This window comes from Gossypium arboreum, chromosome 9 (genome assembly GCF_025698485.1).
Source record: "Gossypium arboreum isolate Shixiya-1 chromosome 9, ASM2569848v2, whole genome shotgun sequence".
Lineage (NCBI taxonomy): Eukaryota > Viridiplantae > Streptophyta > Magnoliopsida > Malvales > Malvaceae > Gossypium > Gossypium arboreum.
Window position 1 is genome coordinate 88,648,606 of NC_069078.1, and position 23,218 is coordinate 88,671,823.

Sequence of the window (23,218 nt, forward strand, 5' to 3'; positions counted from 1 at the left end):
TTACGGGTAAGCTAGCGTAAGACCAGTTTGATATAATACTAATATTTTAGGAACTCACATAAAATAATTTGAAATTTAGGGCCTAATTTAAAATATGACAATAGATTGGGCGACATTTGTTAAATTAACCCTAAAAAAAAGGAGGGAAGCGTTTTTTTTTTTTTTTGCTTTCAAAGCAATTTGTTTTTTCAGATATCAGAAAAACCGTGGAGTTGGACAATTAGATTGAAAATCGAGCCGTTGTGAGTTGACTCGGTGTAACTCGGTCATGTACAGTGGATCCAGTGACAGCGATGGCCATAAGGCCGCCACTCAATGGAAGATCCCGCCAGCTTCGTCGATGCTTTGGGCCCCAGAACCTTCCTCGGTACATCGGAACCGGTGCCGGGCTTGGATCCGAAGCTCTAATGAGTACGTTTCTCGTCTCTCTGATCTTCATTGCCTTATAACACTTCCACAATTCTATTCTTCTTATAATTTTTATCAATACATTCAAAGTTTCTCTATTTCACTCAAAATGGAAGCTTATTGTGTTTAAACTTTTTTTTGTTAATTTTGATAAATTGTGGGTCTTTCTTACTGAAACATGTTTAATTGATGCTTAAAATTTCATTTGGAAGTGGAAGCCTTTTGGTTAAAGCTGAGATTAAGAATTCGATTAGCAGAGATTAAGAATGCATTAGATCTTGATTTTAGTTATAAATTCTTGGTTCATGCTTATGTAAATTACACCCAAAGTTACAAAAAACTTTAGATTAAGTCGTTAAATTTTAAAAAATTACAAAATGGTTATGGAACTCTTTAAAAATTTCTATTTAAGTTTACCTTCAAAGACTTGTTTGCATTTTTTGTTGAAATGATGATGTAATAATAAATTTTATTTTACTATCATAGAGTTGTTATCATATCAATGGTAACCAGTTATGGCGGTGTTTCCGATATGCCGTTAATGATAGTATTCCTTGCAGGAAAAGCAACTGTCTCCAGGGATTAATGGAAACTACATAAGGTGCATTATTGATGGATACATCTTCAAGCTATACCATCCTTTTTCATAGTCATCAAATTGATGTTTTATTTTTATTATTATGGTCCCTGGTTTTTGTTTATTATGTGCTTCGACCTGTTGCTAAGAGTTGAGTTCTTTTTCCTTCCTCGAGTTATCGAACGTATATCGAAACATGGAAGCTAAGAAGGGAAGCATCAAAGAGATATGATGTTTCCTGAAATATTCTTCCTATAGAAAATTTTAATGTTTCCTGCTTGTAGTAATTGAGAGCAAGTTTCTGCAGGTCTCACATCTCCAGAGACATGAATGATGAACCATAGTTTTACGACTCGGATTACTGATTTATTTATAAAAGAATCCATCACTGAAAGAATGTTATTTTTCTCTTGAAACAGAGATTCGCACCGGAAATGGATTGAAGGCGGCGACTATGGCCTGTGCATCGAGGACGTGAGGGACGAAATATGGGATATGGTGAAGCCAGTTGATCTTCATTGAGGATTAAACCGGCCAACTTCCTGGCTTGTAAACATGGCCAAAAATCTTATCCAAGAAGGAAAATCGGTAAAAATATCATAGAAACCTTTATATTAACAGTTAAATTGTATTTTTTTCTCTACTCAAAAAATAGACAAATTAATCTATATACATTAAATTAAAGAATAAACTGATCATTCTATTAAAAATTAATCAATGTACATTAACATAAGATACACCTCACATGACTAGTCATTTATCATTGTTTGATTATTCTATCAACCATATCAATTTTTAATTACAGAAATGAATTATAACATAAAGGACTAATTTGTTTTAGATATAATATACAAAAACTAATTTATTTATTTTTAAAATTGGAGCAAAATACTATTTGACACCTAGTGCTGAGTAGTCCTTGATTTTTTTTTACCAAAATCACCTTTAGACAAAAATAACGTAGATAGATTTTTAAAAATAATTGAAGTAATGGAATTCATCACAAAAGCATTTCTTCCAACTGCATCCTAGCACTAAGCAGTTGTTTATTCAAACTGTTCCTCCTACCATATATACACATCTTGCATATGAGATGGCTGTAACTAGTCGGTTTCAGTCTAACACTATACATTGAACGGTTTCCTTGGAGTTGGTGCTCGGTTCTCCATAGATTGCAGTCTTTGCTTGAGGTGGAAAACTTCTACCTACAACAATTGAGTCGTTAATTGAGAAAGCTATTCATTAGAATTCGGCATTCAGTTATCTCCAAAGCAACACAAGCCATACATACCTGTAGTTGGAATGCTCTGGCTCTCTCCCCTGCAAGGACTCCTCTAGTCGAGTGCAGCTCCTATAACAAAGTTTCAAATCAGGTACTCTTCGAAAACACTTTCAGTTTTACGAAGAATTGATAATTACCTTTTGAGTATCATCTAGAACTGCTTTAAGGAAAGCCACGTCGTGTTCGAGTCTTACATTATCCGAGTGAACTATGTTAGATATGTTGTTGGCCTCTTCTTGTGCAAGTTCTATACCAGCTAGTTTTTCTTTTACCAAATCCATCTCTTTCACTGTGTCTGCTAGTCTTTTCTCCATCTCCTCTTTGCTCTTCAAAGCCGAAGCTAAATTTCTCTCAATGGAGTCTCGGCTTGCCATTGCAGCTCCCAATTGTACTTCCAAAATTCCATTTTTTCTACTTAGGGCAGCCATTCTCATCTCGTAATATATGCTTGAAGGAGCTGATAGCGCTCCTGCTTTACCTTCCACTACTGGAAATACAAAATTATCATTACCAACAGGAACGCTTGTGATCCCTTCGACCCGAGGGTTTGAATTTTCACATTCATATAGGAATGATTCGTCTGAACGGATTTTGGTCCCTGGAGCATTAACCTCAACTCCTGTATCAGTTTGATTTGTTTTTTGTTCTGTTGCCTAAAACCCACAATACCGCAAATGTTAATCATATTGAAAGCATTAAAAGTATCATGGAGGTTACTGTACTAGGAATCAGATTGTATTGTCTCCTCTACTCAAAAAATAGGTAAATTAGTTCCTATACTTTGGATCAAAGATCAGATTGATCATTTTTGTTAAAACTTTCATCTATTTGTACTATTAAAAACTGACGTGATTGGTGGAATAACAAGACAATGACATGTGGCATGCCACATATACCACATGTTGACATACAAAGTTTAGTTTTTAACAGTAAAAAAGAATTAAGTTTTTAACGGAATGATTAGTTTTTTCTTAGGTCAAATGTACAATGACTAATTTGCCCATTTTTTGGTAGAGGGGATAAAATGCAATCTAACTCCTAGTACAGAAGCCTCCATGGTACTTTTACCTACTGAAGGCAATAATTAACTAAGTGAAACTTTTATAATTACCTGCAGAATGGAACTTAAGTCCTCTGAACTCTTTGTTATTCTAACACTCGTGTTGTATTCTTCCTTGTTATGAAATTGTTTTCGTAATGAGACATTTCCGGAAAGAGGATTTTGATCCGCAAGTGACAAATCCGACAATGATCTTCTACCAGAACCATGGTCAATTACAGAGGCTAGATTTTGTCTAACAGCAGAATCAACCGAATGGTGAGACGAAGCATTAATAACAGGTTGGCTAGCTGAACGTTTTCCGGCAGATTTACCAGGATTATATTGCCGACCCATGGATGATTCGTTTTTCTCTATGATCAATACTTCAACCTGTGTAAAAAAACAATGAAGGGATTACAATTTGAACGCTATCTAATCATCCTGAGTATACAAATTCAAACTTCAACCTGATTAGATGGCTCTTTCCGGCATCCACCGAACACAACAAGAAAATCCTTATCCTTGTGCTGCACGAGTACTAGGCTAAACCCCTGCAAGAACAACCCCGTTGCGCTCAAACAAAAATCCAACACGGCTTAAATCGATGACCAACCGGAAAAACTGGATGATAGTCTCTACCGGTCAAGTTTGCAAACTTTCCGGCTATATGTATAATTTACATCATGTATAATTAAGCATGTTGTTGACCTTGTTAGTGGTGATAGAAGATGGAAGTGATGCAACGGCCATGGACCACTCAGACTTCAAAATATCGTAGATGAAGGTCTCTGTATGTCCTGTAAACATTTCAGAATCAAATAAGAGAAGTTAAAATGAATGCAGACAGCAACACGTAAAACAATAAAATGAATTGCTAGATTTGTACACGGTATTAGGCATATGCTCAGCACATAAATAGGGAACAGGAAGATGGTAATAATTAGCTTTAATGCAAAATAAGGGTGAGTAAAAGTCGGTTTCCGACCGGCTTAATTAATTGCCTTCAGTCATCTGTTAGGCTAAAGTATGGGTTGGTCGGTTAAAGCCAGTTTTTTGGTTCTTTATACCGTACTGACCGAACAGGCCGATTACTCTCCCCTAATACGAAACAATAACAGTTCAAACCATTTCAAAATATACTATAAAAAAAGGTCGCCAAATCCGTGTATGATGCTTTTTTTCATCGAAGTTTATAATTCCATGCTTTCCTGTATAAGGCATACTTTTTTTCCTACTTCCGCCCCCAGCTATGTACCATTTTGTTCCACATAGAACTCCACAGCAACCAGCTCGTGGTGATGGATGAAAACCACGTATCTTTATTCTCGACCAAACCATCTAAAAATTATGAAGAACAACAATAGTAAGCATCACAATCAGACCGTAACACATGGCAAGAAAGCTATAAAAGCTTTTACAAACCGTTTCAAAGTCAAGCGAGTACATGTCATTCAGTGTCCTCGACTTTGATGCTCCACCAAATATGAAAAGAGTTTTATCATCATAAAGAGTTGCCACATGATTGGATCTCGGAGACGGTCTTGTTCCCCTGCATAGATAAGATCCGTATTTCTCTGACATCAAGTTCGGAGAGGTTTATAATTAGAAAACAATATCGGAAAATCTTAGAGCTGCTACGCACGTGCATTGAAGAGTGAGCCACGTCAAGGACTTCAAATCAAACATATGTAGGTCATTAAGTTTCTTCTTTTTAGCAGTTTCACCCCCGAAAAGGATTAAAACTGAGTTTGCCCTGACCACAGTGTGACCACTTCGTGCAACCTGGAAGCAACAAAAATGTTTATTAGAATGCTACTTTACAGGTAATTTGGCATTTGACGAGTCAACAAAAAGTACCGGAATTTCTCCTTTAGCTTCCATAACCGACCAACATTCCGTCTCTGTATCAAATGCCCATACTGCTAAACCATAAATTATGAACAGAAAACATATTACATCACGTACCCGCCCAAAAAAAAAAAACGATAATAGCAGACCAAAAAAGAATATAATTTCGAACCTGAAACTCGGTCGTTCCCGGGGTCAGTTCGGCCTCCAACAAGAAGGGCCTTTTTCCCCCACGAAACCTGCGTAACGAAACAACAAACCAGCCTGATGATAAGATAAAGTAACACGAAAAACTTCCTCGAAATCAAACAGAAAATACTTAGTCCAGTTGGGAAACACGGCATTGGCATGAGAATGCTATTAACCTCATCCTAGACATGCCTAATCCAATGTACACAATATACATACACTATATCGGGAAAAAACGGACTACATCACAAATAATACTTTACCAGACAATGGCCTTTGCACGAAGGAATCTTCAATGGAAAACTGTTCGGTGACAAGTAAAGCTTCGACGATGCTGTGGTCCAAGAAAAATTATCGAAATTAAGAACCTGCACATCATCTAACAATCCATTCCCGGATTCACCCCCGACCACTATCATCCTATTCCCGAGTACAGCGGCTGCGTGCTACACAAAGAACAAGTTTTTGACATATCAATCATAACACCTAACATACAAAGCAATCAGAAAAACCGAAAAAAGCAACAATGTATTACATTAAACCGTGGCACGGGTTTTTCGCCAGCAACCGATAACACCATCCAGTTCTCGGAATTCCCCGACGAATTAATCTCGGGGGCAGTCGAAGGATCAAAATCATTACAATGACTAGTACCAGCAGGCAAAGCTGATTCCACCTGAAACAAAGTTTGAAAGGTTTAATTTAACAAATTTCCCATTAAAAACAAAACCAAGTATCAAATAAAAAAATGCCTCACAATTGTATTGTTGTTTCTTTTGGATGGTCTTATAGGGCTTCTAGTTCCATGAACAGATTCTGAAAGTTGTACCTTTTTCACTCTAAAAAACACATCAATGCACCAAATAAGGTATAGAAATATAAAGCAAAGTTTGCAAATTTATATACCAAGTCCCTCAATTTCTTACATTTTTCTTCATTGACGTAAAAAAGAAGAAGAAGAAGAAGAAGAAACTGACCTGTTAAGCTTCATACGTCTACGAGAAAAGCTAAACATTTTCATTTGAGCAGACCCTTTTTAAAAGGAGATCACTTTAACCCTAAAATTTCCACACAGAAATAAATGAAGCTACATTATCATCAAATAAAACAGCTGAAAAATAAACCCCAAAAAAGCCTAATAGCCAGAGCCATGGATTTAAAACTTAAACTGAAACCAAAGGTTTGACCTTTAACCATGAACTTTGAGATGGGGTAGTTGAGAAAACAGAGGAAAAAAGGAAAATTTTTAAAATATTAGTTTTGAAGGTTTTCAATTATGGAATTGGGTTTTTTGAGGAAATGAGCTGTACCTTCTGCAAGTAGTGTGATGAAAGAGAAAGAGATTGCAAACCATGAAAAAAACGAAGAGAATCTTTAATACTGATTAAACTAAATAATTTGTTAAACATTTGGGTTTTTTTTTTAATTAACATGTATATGGCTTATTTTCTATATATAAATTTAAATGGATTGTCATAGATTTTTTTAGCTTCAAATGGAATGGAAAAGTGTGGTGAAATTGTAAACTATGGCACAGTAGACTGGTTTTTTGACACTTGAGAGTGACAGAAGAAGAGTGAGAAATATCATGGAAAAGTTGACCCCTTCTTCCTTTGCCGCATATAATTTTATGGGTTTAATTTTATTAGATAGTCTTAAACTATTGTTGAACTTTCAAGTTAGTCTTTAAATTTCAAAAAAAAAAAAATTATAGATAAAATGCTTGTACTATATCAGTCATCATGCTTAATCATGAATTTAGGTGTTTCGTGTGTAATTAAAACACATGTGTAATTACTGTATAGACAGCTTGAATAATATTTACTAAAACAAACTTATATTTACACACACATATTTATATAGATATAATTGTGATATATTTGTATGTATATATTCACATATATATATTTGTACAGATGTAATTATCATATATTTTTATGTATATATAATATAGTATTATTAAAAATCTAAAATTAGATTATAAAATATGTGTGAAAATATTTAAAAATCGATAAATCAAAAATGGTGCATCAAAACATAATGATTGTGGTATGTATCAGCATTAGAATAAAAATAATATACACATTGATACAGTATTGACTACTTTCTTTGTTTCGCTTTTTGTTATGTTAGATTCAAGATGTTTGTAAAATAAATATACACTTACTTATAATTTAATTTATGTATTTTAATATATTCTATATTAAATTTGAGTTGATATTTAAAGCGCAAGTTAATAGTTAGAGTAACAGAAAGATTGATGGATACAATTCTAATACTTTGAGTGCTTAATTAGAGAATTTGAGGTTCGGGACCAGTTTGGTACATAGATTATAATTCGAGGATGTTTTATAGAATTAACCCTAATTTTGTGTGTCGTTTATTTTTGTTGTTTAGTGTGTAATCTTATATTTTCAACAGGCAAGTGGAATTCATTACAAGGACCGGCTTTGTCTCGGAACTTGCGGCTACATGTTACAGTGGATCCGAATCTCTCCCAGAACACGTGTCATTTTCTTAATCAATTGATTAAGCTTAAATCCTGAAAAAAAAATGCTGTAAATTATTTATTAATATAGAATCCGATGATATGATGTAAAATCAGTTTTATACGATGTTGGATCTATAATGGGGAATGAAAATATATATATTTATTAAAATTTCATACAAAATTTTAATGATATTTTTGTTATAATGGTAAAATTAAAAGTTTGATATACGTTATATTGTTAATTCAAATTTTATTATAAATAATATATTTTATTTATAAAAGATAAAAAGATAAAAGATAAAAATAATTTCATAATAATATAACATACTTTGTAAAAAAATTAGTTTCCTATAAAAATATTTTTTTGATAAATTTTCAACTGAATTTAAGATCTAAATGATAAGTGAAGTTCAATCAAGTCGTGGCCTTGTTTCAAAATTCTTTTAAGCCTAGGTCCGTTAATTAAAATGTTAATAAAATATTAAATATATTTTAATACAAATAATATTTTAAAATTAAGTTTAAAATTTAAATTAAATTAAAAATAAGTTAAAATCGATTCAATATGTAAAAATACTTGTTTAAGTACAATCCAACTCAGACTTGACCTATTGGGCTAAGCGTCCAACCTAAGCCTTTATATCCCCTAATCCCACTCTTCTTGCTTTTCCTTTTTCTTATGTGAATTTTGAGCCCATTTGAAATAATAATAATTATTATAACAAACCCGTTTTAAACTCATAATTTTAAAAATTTTAAGTTATTTTCAACCTATTCTGTATTTGTTTTAGATTCAATTGAGTTTTTCATTTAGAAACTTATCGATTAAACTCTTTACTTATTATATGTAATAGTTTACCGTTAAATTTAGTGGCTTTCGAAATAGAAAATCTTGTAAATTATTTATTAAACACATAATCTGATGATATGATGCAAAACCAGTTTTATACTATATCATATTTATAGTACATTCATAGAATGAGTGAATATATATATATATATATATATATATATATATATAATTGCTAATAAAGGGAGGAGAATAAGGTGATGTAACAAAAGTCGTTTCACTTATAAAGGTCTAGAGCTAAAATAAAAACAAGAGGATAGGTCACAGGTTAATAAAAAAGATAAATGTTTAGAGTAACTTTAGGGTGTTCAAGGGTCGATCCCTTGTTCATAGTTTTCCATAGTATTTATAAGAAAAGTCTTCTTATCTATCGGTATAATATTGGCTAGATAAGCGTTTAATCATGTTAAATGCGTAATGGATAATCATGGACGCATATTATGGGATTCTATCATTATGAGATAATTATGCTTAAATAGATTCCTTATTGTCTTGAAAATGTGTTTACATTAAGATAGCGTTCACTGTTAAACAGAGGTGGTGGGTTCTATTTGGAGTGAATCGAATGGTTGTGCTTAAAGGGTCAATACAATGTTAACGATACATTTTGGGCTTGCCTTGTGTTCTTCTTGGCAGAAGGGTATAAAAATAACAAATATATTTATTACAATTTCATATAAAATGCAAATGATGCTTTGGTTGTAATGGTAATATTAAAGGTTTAATATGAATTGTGTTTTTGTTCAAATCTCATTATGAGTTTTTTTTTCTTTATCTATAAAATATAAAAAGAAAAAAATACTTTCATAATAATATAACTTATCTAAAAAATATAATTTTTAATTGAATTTGGATTTAATTGATTGATGACACTAGACTTGTTTGGAGGTTAAGTGAAGTCGTGCCACGACCTGTTTCCAAAAAAAAAATTCTAAGTCTAGGTTCATTTTTAACCACCCAAAAAACTCGTTTTACAGTTTAAAAATCAATAAAATATTAAAATTAATTTTCATACTAATATTTTGCATAATTTTATAATTAAATTAAAAATATTTTAATTTTTAAATTGAAGTTAGGATGAGACAAGCCAACCCAAAAAAATAAAAATACTTGTCCAAACTCAATCCAAGTCTGACTTGACTTATTGAATTGAGCGGACTATTTGACCTATGAACAAGTCTAGATGACACCAATTCAATTATAATTATTTATTATAATAAATATATACACACTTTTATGAGTTACGACAAGTTATTTTCATGTCATAGATTAATAATATAACTTAAAACTGCATAAATAAATAGATAAATAGCAAACCTTAGAGGATTGAGAGAAGGGTAAATGTAATATATATATCTCGAATTAAAAAAAAATTAAAATTCTAGCTTTATATTTTTGATATTTAGGGAAATAGATCGATTTTAAAGAGAGAAATTGAAAACCCGTCTTGTAGAGCGCACTTTCAATCACCTCAATTGAAAAAGTATTCAGTAGAACACGTTTTTTATTTCTCTCTTTAAAATTTACCTATTTTCTTAAATATTAAAAAATTTAATCTAAAACACTAAACATTTTTTAAATCCGACGTATATCTCAAAATTTATGAAACCAATCTCGTAATCGACTCAATAGGAAAGCCAAGGGCCATTTGCCCTTTCTGTAGGGTCGTTTTGTTTACTTTACCTATATATATACCCTCCCAAGTAACTTAGCATATATGCTACCAAATAAGTTGTATGTATGTATGCTATGCAAGTGTATGTATGGAGAACATATTCATAAATGTGGATACATAGCTGAAAAGACGAGTAGGGCATAATAATGTCAACTTTACGGGACAAAAGAATAATAATAAAAAGAAAGAACTGTAATGTAATGCATGCAAGGACGGATCGCAGAATCCCGTATGTTCGGGCTTTTGGGTTGGTGAGGTATTGCATAAATAAAATAAAATATTTTTTTACATTGAATCGGTTTTAATTTGTTTGATTAGATCAATTATTAGAATACATCAAATAGAATGTGTGTTTTCTCGTTAGGTAGTGTTTGGAAAGTCACCTAATAATATAACAAAATGTTTAGGCAACCATTATAATTAGTGGATCTCACTAAATTGTATGTAATTAGAGCACTCTAATTACATTTTTCAATACTTAAGGGGAAGCAAGAATTGGAGGAATTACACAGGAAATTACACCTAAATTTAATTTTAAATATTTATTTTTATACAAGTTTAAGCTATAAATTTTATATTATAAGCATGAACACATATATATGAGCGTTTGGGATGGTCATGATTTATATTATAAAATCTAAAAATCATCTTATAAAAATAACTTGTGTATTTTATAAAGTTATAACAACAAAATATTATTTAAATCTTATTTTTAAAAGTTATGATAAAAAAAGTTTATAATTATTTACATATTATAAAAGTGTTATAAAATATTTATTTATAAAAAGTTATGGTCAATAAATATGAGTATAACTTATTTATGTGTTCATGCTATATACTAAAAAATAATATGCTTATTTGTAAAAAAATATGTTATAATTTTTATCATAACTTATTTGTAAAACACACACACAACTTTCTAAAGTTATGATAAAAAAATATATTATTTATAAGAAATATTATGAAAGTTATTAGACAATTTATAAAAACTTATTCATAAGAGAATAGAGCTAAACACAAGCACCAGATACAACTCATGAACTCTTTCAATTTGAGACATTCAAGACTTCGAAAATGTGGTTGAGAAGGCCTTTGTTTTGTTATTCTAAATAAATATTTCTCATATTAGCTACATCACCTTAGTACAGTATAAAAAGACAATGTTAGATCATACTAACATGTTACATATTTCATAGACTCATTCATTCGTAAGTAGATTTGAGATGATCCATAAGTTGAAGAGTATATGGAAGAAAGAGATTTTGATAATCTTAATGATATAAATTCAAATTTAAATGATGATGAACTTGATCAAAAACTGACATGTGATACATATTAAAGAGGAAATGATCCAACAAATATGAAACATTAAAACAATTAGATAAAATTGTATACGATGTTTATTTTTCTTATTATTTTATTAGTAATCGCATTATCAACTACATATTCTTACTAACATAATATATATGATGATATGATTTTAATTTTTATTATTTATTTATAATTTCTTTTATCATGCTAATTATTTTTATAGGTAAGGAATACTTCTCCATCCAAAACCCCAAAAGTAGGAAAAGAAAGGAAAAATATTCTACCAAATTTGTTTGAGGCCTTTCAATTTATTACCAAACAAACAAACAAATAATAATATATTTAATGTATAATATTAGGTAGGAGTATCAATATATCCTTCAGAGTTGCAAAATCTTCACGTGCTTTATTCGTTGATAAATTTATTCCAAAATATTTTCCTTTTAAGATTGGTTATATGATTCTCAAAATTATATTAGTGATTCTTTTGACATCTTATTTAGAATGTTAAAGATAGGGACGAAATTAAAAAAAAAAAAAGTAAATTATAAATATTTGTGGGAATGATTTTTAACTATTTTTGGGTGTAAACTTTGGGTATATTCAATAATGTCACATTGAAGTAAGTACTTTCTAACTTATTGAGTTTTTTTAATTTTTTAGAATTTTAGAGTTGAGTTGATTTAAATCTAATTAATAATGTGATTTAGTGTAGTAAATTGTTTGAGTTGGAACAAAGGACAAAAGAGCTAATTAATGTGTCCTGTTGCACTTTGTAGGCTCTAAGAGATCGTTTCATCTCCAACAATTTGATAAAGCTTTGGGAATAAGGATATATAGCATTTATATAATGTAAGATGATTGGACTGTTAATTATATTCTAAAGTGATATATATTATTGTGGTGAATCTACAAATTTTTTAGGAGGGTTTTATAGATTAAAATATAAATTATTATATATTAATTTATAATTTTATTATTTTAAAAGGATTTATATTTTATTTTTATTTTAGGAGTTAAAATATAATTTTACTATATATTAATTTATATTTTCTTTATTTATAAGAGGATTGAATTAAAAATTTCCATTTGAGGGCAAAGTGAATTTCACTATATATATTAATTTCTCTATTTATAAAAGAACTCAATTGAAACTTGTTATTTTGAGACCCAAAAGTATTTTCCAACCCCAAAAAATATAAAACCTTTAAAAATTGTTACTTCTAATAAATTATGTACCTACTAGACTTACTCATGTTAAAGCCCGAGTTTTATCTTAATCTTTTTTCCATCATATCTCCAAATGAATAAATTTAGAACAGAGAATTTAATAAGTCAAAATTTATATACTACTTTCACTATTAAGATAAAAAAACGAGTCATAGATGCTCGGATATGAACATTTATTAAAAAAAAATATTTAATGTCACCTCTTTAAAAGTAATTATATGAATCAATTGAGCTGTTGTTCGGATTTTATCGTGAAAATAACTTAACTCTAATGCAAATTTTCCTAGGTGTCTGCGTCTATATATATCATCAGCATCTATATATGTATGTGTGTGTCACTGTCCTATCCAAAGTTGACATTCCCCACCTCCCCAACCCCACAGTCACATGAAAAACCAATGGGGCATTTTCTTTCGCAAAAAAAAAAAAAAAAAATGACAGCATGGACCGTACAGGAGAAAAATGTTAGTCACATATCAATTCTCATTGCTTGCCATACCCTATCATTTTCCACCATGCAATGGCTTATCCATATAGAGAGGGGGTTAAATTAACTTTTATTCCTGAATTTGTTAATTAAGTCTATTTCAGTAATAAGTGCGGAAAGTTTAAGTTCAATCTCAAGCAACTTCATCTCTTGTCTCTAATTATAAAGAAAAAAAAAGTCTATTTTAGTATTTGTAATTTTTTTTAGGTCGGTTTTGGCCACTGAAATTAACAAATATAAAAATTTAATGACATGACATAATTTTAAAGTGTTAGTTCATCAAATCTTGATAAAATTTAAATTCAAATACCACAGCAGACACAAAAAAATATAGATATTAAAATGGACCAAATTGCTAATTTTAAAGACTAAAAGTTATATTAACATATATATATTGAATTTTTGGTAGATTCTAAGCGACAACTATCTAGTTAAATAGTTTGAAGAATACCACACAAGTCAATATCAAATCAAAAGGGTGATTTTGGGAGGTGGCATCCATCCAAATAATCTCAAAGGAACCTTCACTTTTTTTAAAAAAAATTTTTATTCATTATTTTCACTTACTTTTCCAACATTATAATGTATCATCAATACCCTAAATTTCCCTATATATATACATATATAAGTTCATCAAAGCTTCAAATCTATCACAAAGCCAAGGCATATAGTAACAAATTAAGTAGCATTTGCTCCGAAACATAGTCTTCAACTTGAAAAAATATATTGGATCGATGGATCGGGTAGCAAAATTGGCGTCACAGAAGGCAGTGGTGATCTTCAGCAAGAGTTCATGTTGCATGTGCCATGCAATCAAGAGATTGTTCTACGAGCAAGGGGTGAGTCCAGCTATATACGAGCTTGACGAGGACGCCAGAGGCAAGGAAATGGAATGGGCTCTGATGAGGCTCGGCTGCAACCCATCGGTCCCAGCCGTGTTCATCGGTGGTAGGTTCATCGGCTCAGCTAACACTATCATGACCCTTCACCTCAATGGTTCCTTGAAGAACTTGCTAAAAAATGCCGGTGCTATTTGGCTTTAAATTTTAAAAGAGTTACAATTTCTCCCACAGCATATAGCCCGGTTTTTAATTTGTATTGAAAATAAATCTATAGAGCCTAATGTATCTTTTATATATATATGTACGTGTATATTTTATGCTTTGAAAATTGAACTTTTATTGGAGTTTACTCTTGAAAGTCAAAGCTTTTGACTTTTTTGACCCAATAATTCTTCAAGTTGTTATAATCCTTGTGACTGGTATCAAATCAAAAATAGTTGGATGAGAGGATTTAGGGTCAAGCTTTTCAATTTCAATCTACAAATGTTATCTTTACCTCCTTTTCAATTTTTGAACTTAGTGATTAAGTTTATTTTGATTCCTGAACTTGATAAATGTAAAAGTTTGATGATACCATACTCCAAAATTATGCCACATCATCAAATTTGGATAGAATCCAAGTTTAGGGACCAAAATAAAACAAATTATCAAATTCAAGTGCTAAAATAAACTAATTTTCAATTCAAGAAGTAAAGAATATAATAACCCTTTCTTTTATAAAGTTACAATTACACCACATTTTGTAGTCATGAATCAATATTCCATTCTATAAAATGGTAAGAGAATTTGGAATTTGAGTTTCTATATTACGTTTTACGTAGCAGTGGAAACAAATATATATGTCATTTATATGCATATATTCCATTTTTTTATAAATAAAATCCGGATTGTTTGCTTGAATTATATTCTTGTTAAAGTGTTGTTCCATCAATGCATATATTTTAGGAATCAAGAAATCAAAATTCTTGAACGTATGGCAATGGAATCATTTCCTCATTTGGTTTTACAGTGATATTAATTTAATTAAATTCCAAATTAAGTATTTTAAGTGAAAGTTATTAGCACTTAAAACATTGCCGAAATAATGACAAAAGATTGCCTTTTATTATCATCACTTTGGGTTTAGGTTCTTCTTCTTTTCCAAATCAATCAAAGCAATTGCAAACAAATTATGCCCATCCCCATGTGGAGAATATTGCTCATCAACGTCATGCCTTTATAAAGTCTCTTTGTCAATTCATTCAGATTATGGTAAAATCTCATTGTCAACCTAAATTTAATTAATCTCTTTTTTCAAATTATATGTATATTTCATCACCAGCCCTTTTCTTTTCTTTTTTTTTTAATTATTATATCATTTAATTTCTAATGAGAATTTTAGAAATTTTAAATTTGGACAATTCATCAAAAACCAATCATATATACGCAGGATTGTACCATGGTGGGAGGCAGCGGTCACGATTCCCTCGATTAAATGGAGTAATAACCATTTTAGTCCCTAAAAATTATTAATACTTCCTTTTAAGCTTATTTTTTTTAAATAAAAATATTAATTTTGGCTTATAATTTTATTTTGGTTCCTTCACTACCAAATTCCTTGCTTACATCCTTGTATATATGTATACGTACATGGGAAAGGTTCTTATATTTAGCTATGAAACTCAAAGGGACATTGGTAGCTATGCTCAATGCTTTTAGTTTATCGTTTCATATATTTAGAGTATCGTCAGACATTCATTTTATGTCAATCTTTGATGACAAAAGGATAAAAAAGTAAACACGGAAAGCTATAGCCACTATTTTGAGAATTTTCTACTTTGGGGATATATATCCACAAAAAGCAGTTCATCAATGTGACGAGGCCTTCAATTCTTAATTGTTCCGTTTCAATTTCAATACATCTTCTTGGGTCTATGGATTTAGTCCTCCTACTATGCTAAATTTAGAATTCAACCCCTTTAATTTGGCATAACTTGATTGTTATTTGCTTTTATTAGTAAATTGAAATTTATAACACCATTAGTTTCTACCGTTAAAAAACATGGTTTTTTTGAGCAACTTTAAGCATCGAACTCGCACTTAAATTTATCATTTATTGAATATTGTTAATTAAATTTAGACATAGTTTTAATCATTTGACCGAATAACAAGAAATATTTTTTTACTTTATCATTTTAATAAGAGTAACTAACAATATTATTAATTTGAATATGCTAATCATATTATAAAAAAATATATATATATATATATTAAGCCAAAACTTGACCCAATTCTCACTTTGCACATTGGTAAATATTTGGTCGACGAAAAACTAATGAATTTTCAAGTTATATCACGCAATTTGGATCAATGAATATCTTAATAAATGATTGAATCCAAAAAATGTACTAAATTTTTATATCATCTCAAATTTTGTTATTAGTTTGTATTATTTGTAAGTTGTGGATTTAATTTATGCATTTTAAATTGATCAATTTTTATTCTTATATTTTTAAAATTTAAAATTTTAGTCATAGCACAAATGATAATAGTTAAATCCGTTGGGTAAAATTTTTGCTATTAGTCCTATATTGTGCATAAATCATGGATTCAACCTCTATTTTTAATTTAATCATTTTTAATTCCTGTATTTTTTGATTTTAAAATTTCAATCATGTTTCAAAACGCAATCGTTAAATTCGTTATCACTCATCACTTCAGCTTAATAATTTTCAACATATTTTTAGAGATATTTAAATTCATCCCTTCAATTAAATGAACTATAAATATCAAATTATTTAATATCTCAAATTAAAATATAAAGATGGAATTCATTATCAAGTTTGTTCATGGATGGAATTTAGGTAGAATATCGGTGTTTTTTGGTAATATCGGAATCGACCTTGTCGAAACCACCCTTTTTTCAAATGTTTTACAATTTTAAATTTAATGAAAATACGGGGGATCGACTTTTGAAAAACAAAACATGGAGTCGCCACCGATCTTTTTGTTCTGGTGTGATCGAATCACCTAAGAATTTGGTTATTTTAATAAAACATTTTTGGTTTACTAAAACAACGATTCTAGTCTACGAAAATATGAGAAAACGGGCTCGGGAGTCGGTTACGTATGAGGAAGGATTAGCACCCTCATTACGCCCAAAATTGGTACCAAATCGATTAAATACTGTCCTTATGTCTAAAATTAAAAATGTTTTTGAAATGTGGTTCTTATTAATAACGTTTGAAAAACCCGAGTTGGTTGCCAAAAATCTTCTTGTTTCGGCGTCCGAAAGTTTATAATTTGAAAATTAGAAAAGGATGCCCAACTATTTGGTCCAACGAAAAACTGAAACCCAGCACAGTAGGGCACGACTCCTCAAATTTCCAAACATCGAACATTGCCTCATATTAGAAAATACGAGTGAAATTCCGAGGAGATATTCGATTATTCGGAACAAACGGGAAATTGCAACCCAGCACGATAAGGTACTATTCCCTGAATTGCCCAAACATCGAATACCGCCTTCGTTTTAAAGGGTTTTTAGAAAACGTGAGTGAAATGTCGAAGGAATCTTCGATTGTTTTGAAAAGACGAGAAATCATAACCCAACACGTTAAGGCACGATTCCCGAATTATCAAACACCGAGTATTGTCTTCGTTTTGGAAGGTTTTTTTATAAACGCGAGTGAAAACCTAAAGGAATATTCGATTGTTTTGAACAAACGAGAAATCACAACCCAGCACGATAGGGCATGATTCCCGAATTGCCAAACACCAAGTATTGCTTTCGTTTTAAAGGATTTTTAGAAGACATTAGTGAAATTTTGAAGGGACATTCGAATATTTTGAGCAAACGAGAAATTGCAACCCAACACGTTAGGGCACGATTCTACAAATTGTCAAATCTCAAACCTTACCTTCGTTTTCAAGAATTTTTAGAAGACATGGTTGAAATCTTGAAGGAATATTTGATTATTTTGAGCAAACACGAAATTGCAACCCAGCACGTTAGGGCACGATTCCGCGAATTGCCAAATATCAAATCTCGTCTTCATTTTAAGGAATTTTTAAGTGAATAATTATAAAACTAGCTTAAAATGTATTAACGCGTTTTGAAACCAAATAAGATTAATCATAAAGATTTGAATTTTATAAGAAACCACATTTCGCGAATCAAGTGAAAAATGATAATATGATAACGGATATGTATGAGATACGATCCACTAATAAACTAATAATCAAGTAGGGCTGATCTAAAAGGTAGCTCGATCACGATAATGCATGGAGAATAATTAACATAATAATACAATGACGAAAATGATAATATAACAATCACACAAGCAAAACAATACATACAATAATATGCCACAATAATGTACATAGCATGATATAGAATAACTAATGCAAGATATAAAAACAACATAGCAATTAGAAGCCAATGTGCTATAAGACGGTTTTAAAATAATAACGAATAAATGGACCCATACATATGGGTTGACCAATTTGTATATAAAAAACTAGGGCTAGATATATGATTTTTGAAATAGATATTATAGAATGAAAATTTGAATCAAGTTGCATGTAAAATGTTTCTAAACACAAATATATTTAAAAGTTGAAAAACTTCATGATGGTTTAAGTAATATATCTAATATAAAAAAGTAATAATGAAGATATACGACAAGACATGATATATAAAATAAATTTATAAAACATATGTACGTAGAAGTTTATTATAAAAAGAACGTGAAATTAATAATAAGACATATATAAAGTTTTTAAAATAGTCTAAAAATTATAAACATACCCTTATATCAAAATATTTAGAATAATAGACTATACATGTAACACCCCCTACCCGTATTCATTGCCGGAATAGGGTACGAGGCATTACCGGAGTTTACTGAACATTTTCAGATAATTTTGAGTCATTTATTATTCATATTTTGAAATAAACATAACGTCTCTCTATTGGGCCCTCGAAGCCCAAAACATACATTAGAAACCAACTGGAATAAAATCGAGATCATAAAAAAATTTCGCAAAATCTTAAATTATATTTTCATCAAAGTACTTACCATTTCAATGCTCCTTATAATTAAACATGTTACCATTCAATCAATAGCTTGGCACTTGTCTAAGCGTCAAACAACAACATTGTTAGTATACTTGCACATATTTCATATAAATTCAATATTGATATACCTATTTTCTCAACATATCACACTTGAGTTTAATAATAGTCTCAACTTACATAATTTCCTTGTATCAACATATCAAAGATAATTATATATGTATATGTCACAAAATATATTATTCTCTTCTTGTTTCTTCATAAGCATATATCATTCATTTCGTTATATCAATATTTCATACACCATCATTTCCTTATATCTTGTATATATTTATTTTGGTAATAGTTCAGTATTAAACTTAACATAAATTAAATTCCATGTACCTATACTTATTTCATTTATCTATCTTCTTAATTATTTCATACAACTATTTTGTACAAATATTTCCATATGACCAATTCCTGTAAACATTTCACACAACCATTTCATATAACCATTCCATCTGATACATATTACCTGAATATCGATTGTTCTGTAACAGCCCTTAACCTTAAACCATTCCGGAAGAGGGTTATGAAGCATTACCGGAGTTTACAGAATAATTACACACAATTCCATTACTTTCTTATGTTCATGTCAAAACTGTCTTCTTGAGCAACAGTCACTAAAATATTTATATCTGGAGCTATGGAACTCCAAATTAAGTTCCGTTAATTTTCCTTAAAACTATACTCATATACCTTTCTACCATAAAATTTTCAGAATTTTTGGTTTAGCCAATTAGTACAGTTTATTTCTAAAAGTTTCCCCTGTTTCGCTATCCAACAGTTCTGACCTCTCTTCACTTAAAATTATTTATCTCATAATTTAGGACTCGGATGATGTTCCTGTCTATCACTCTTGAAAATAGACTCGAACAAGATTTTAACTATATAAATTAAAACTCATAATTATTTTTTTATAATTTCTAATGATTTTCTAAAATCAGAACATAGGATCTCGAAGTCATTCAGACTCTGTCTCACAACAATTTAAATATCTTATAACATAAAATCCAATTGCATGCACCGTTTCCTCTATATGAAACTAGACTCATCAGGCTTTAATCTCATATTTTATTCAGCCCTTAATTCAATTTGCATAATTTATGGTGAATTTTAAAAGTTACACTACTGCAGTAATCCAAAACTGCTAAGGCCATATTTATTCATTCACCACTATTATTCACTAAATCCATACAATATCATTTCATCCTTACATTTACAATTTCAAAATGACACACACATAAGACATCCTAGGTACATGCCATTACTAATAATTAACACACTTTACCTTAATGAATTCGGGATCGAATGGGATGCTGATTCAACGTTCTATCTTTACTAAACTGCATGCACGAAACAAAGCATGCACTGAGTATGGTATACTCATGGTATTTCCATAATCCGAACACTTAATAATATAACAATTAAACTTAAAATCACAATAACAATTATAAGTATTCATTTATTTGTTTTATAGATAAAATTCATTTACTTACCATAAAAATTCTATACAAGTCATATAACAAACACAATAACATATTTGTTCAATTCTTTTCATTTACTTACCGTATAAATTCTATACAATATATTCACAATTCACTTGTTTTCACACTTTACTTCTTAACAATATACCATTTTAATTCATTCTAACATCAATCATCATCCATTTGAACTTCACTCATTTCATGAACCTTTTGGTTCATGTTTTCAATCTCGTATCTCAATTTCAATTCTCAATTCAATTTCTCATTTCATTCCAATAGCTCAATCAATCAAATTCACTCGACTTATCTTTTCACTTATTTACCCCAAACACACCAGAATATCCAACCCAAACACACCAGAATATCCAACCCAAACACACCCGAAATATTATAAATCCTCCAAACACACCAGTATATCATATCCTCCCAAACACACCCATAAGGCATTAAATGCCTCTTCGGATAAACCGAAGTATATAATAACAGAAACATCTTCTCGGCCGAACTACAAATCTCCTCATCACATCACAAACCCAATGGCATGCCATTTGTATTCAATCTGGTCCGATACTGTTAATAGGGTATTTGATTTACTTTCTCAATTTAATAAATCTTTCATCAATATACCATTCTAATAATCACATATTTTCACACATTTTCACAATTTCATACATTTTCATTCAATTCAACAAATATATTTCAATTATTCACATTAATTCATAATCCAATATAACTCAATTCGCTTTTCAATATCAAATATTCAATTATCACAAATCTCATATATTCATATCAATTCCTCATATTTCCAATCAATATAATTTTCAATAAAACATTCAATCAATATTTAAATTTTTACATAGATTATATATATATATATATATATTATAATTTCAATCAATATAAATTCAATCAAAATGATTTCAATCAATATAAATTTGATAAATTCATCACATACCAAAATCAATCCATTTCAATTGTAAAACATCATAATTCTAACACTAACAATTGTCATATGTATATAAATATAACAAATAATGACTGAGTTCAGATTATAGAAATACAAACCGTATTTTCCGAGCTTTTCCAAGCTTTTCCTCGTCGACTTTGCTATTTCCTTACTTAGCCGAAACTTCTCGAGACAACATTAAATACGGGAATTAAAACAATTCATATTCGTTAATTCACTACTAATTTATATCTAATTAATACAATTTTTATTCAATTTCTACTTTAATTTCAATTTAATCTTAACTAGATTCACTTACTTTTTCTATCTCAATTCATACTTCATTTCTATTCAATTTTTAACCAAACTTAGACATAATTATCTATTTTTCATCATAAAACCATAATTTCAAAATTCTTTCAATTTAGTCCTTAAAGCATAAAACTTATGAATCACATTACAATTTAATCCTTATTTCATTTCTAACTTGAATTTCTATCAATTTAGCCCTTAATTCATCGTTTTATTCAAAAAGAATAATATCTAAAAATCTAACAACTTTCAAAATTTTCACTTAAATCAAGTAATATTCATCTCTAGGATTCCATAAACTCAAAATTTACAAGAAAAGGGGCTAAATTGACTTACCAAATTAACTTTGAACCTTGAAACCCCAAATTTTTCTTTTTCTTTTTCTTTTTCTTTTTTTCTCCCCTGTTTCTTCTCCGTTTCGTTTCCACATTCTGTTTCTTTTCACTCTGTTTCTTTCTTTTATTTCCTTTTATTTACTTTACTTTTAATAATAATATATAATATACCTATATAATAAGCAAACATATATGTGTATTAAAGTGTATGTATATCATTGGTACACATATAAAGTTTTCTTTTACCACACACTTGTCTTACTTTTATTCATTTTATAATATAATATCAATTTAAATAATAATAACAATAACAATAATAATTAAATATAAAACTATAATAAATAATAATAATAATTTAATATATATTTTAACACATAAAAATCTCAGATTTTTAGGTTTATGCCGCCTCACTTAGGACAAATGGCATAATTGCCATTTTGGTCCTCTTCATTTTCTTTTAATCTACAATTCAACTTTCATCATTTATTCAATTTAGTCATTTTTCCTAATTACTCTTAATTAAGCTAAATTTACTTAATTAAACTCTAATTAACCACTCATTTTACTTCGTAAATATTTTTAATAAATATTTACGAATCCGTTTTTCAGAAACGGAGACCCAAAAATATACTGTTCCGGTAACGGTAAAATTCGGGTTATTACAATTCTTTCCCCCTTAAGAAATTTCGTCCTCGAAATTTGCCTAAAAGAGAGGTGGGGGTTTAGTGATCTCACTGTTTCTTTCGGTTCCCATGTTGCTTCCTCGATGATATGACTTTACCATTCAAGCTAATATCTCAACTGACTC

General features: G+C 29.8%; 3 protein-coding genes and 1 non-coding gene across 6 annotated transcripts; 3 read left to right on the forward strand and 1 right to left on the reverse strand.

Annotated features, from left to right (window-relative positions):
• Positions 1-157: 157 nt before the first annotated feature.
• Positions 158-1,695, forward strand: LOC108457142 (probable serine/threonine-protein phosphatase 2A regulatory subunit B'' subunit TON2). 2 transcript variants are annotated; one of them, XR_001867045.2, is made up of 3 exons: positions 158-411; positions 969-1,009; positions 1,405-1,695. XR_001867045.2 is itself a non-coding variant. In XM_017756012.2 (2 exons), the coding sequence occupies exons 1-2, from the start codon at positions 269-271 to the stop codon at positions 1,505-1,507; spliced, it is 246 nt and encodes an 81-aa protein (XP_017611501.1). In that variant the 5' UTR covers positions 158-268; the 3' UTR covers positions 1,508-1,695. The 2 variants fall into 2 exon arrangements, 1 of the variants encoding a protein (XP_017611501.1); XM_017756012.2 differs by lacking the exon at positions 969-1,009.
• LOC128281330 (small nucleolar RNA snoR104) lies at positions 1,196-1,315 on the forward strand. Its single transcript, XR_008271542.1, has one exon. It is a non-coding gene; the product is annotated as a small nucleolar RNA snoR104 (small nucleolar RNA).
• Positions 1,696-1,929: 234 nt separating the features above from the next.
• Positions 1,930-6,912, reverse strand: LOC108457140 (acyl-CoA-binding domain-containing protein 6-like). 2 transcript variants are annotated; one of them, XM_053019468.1, is made up of 16 exons: positions 6,657-6,912; positions 6,324-6,404; positions 6,104-6,185; positions 5,882-6,022; positions 5,610-5,792; positions 5,330-5,396; positions 5,167-5,228; positions 4,952-5,091; positions 4,732-4,858; positions 4,533-4,647; positions 4,018-4,106; positions 3,777-3,860; positions 3,379-3,699; positions 2,405-2,920; positions 2,277-2,336; positions 1,930-2,190 (listed from the first exon to the last, which is right to left on the reverse strand). In XM_053019468.1, exons 2-16 carry the CDS (start codon positions 6,365-6,367, stop codon positions 2,110-2,112), a joined length of 2,112 nt encoding a protein of 703 aa, XP_052875428.1. In that variant the 5' UTR covers positions 6,368-6,404; positions 6,657-6,912; the 3' UTR covers positions 1,930-2,109. The 2 variants fall into 2 exon arrangements, with proteins under 2 accessions (XP_052875428.1, XP_017611496.1); XM_017756007.2 differs by having other exon boundaries at positions 5,167-5,231.
• A 7,096-nt stretch (positions 6,913-14,008) lies between these two features.
• LOC108456381 (monothiol glutaredoxin-S10-like) lies at positions 14,009-14,666 on the forward strand. Its single transcript, XM_017754975.2, has one exon. It carries the CDS (start codon positions 14,125-14,127, stop codon positions 14,431-14,433), a length of 309 nt encoding a protein of 102 aa, XP_017610464.1. The 5' UTR covers positions 14,009-14,124; the 3' UTR covers positions 14,434-14,666.
• The last annotated feature ends 8,552 nt before the right edge of the window (positions 14,667-23,218 follow it).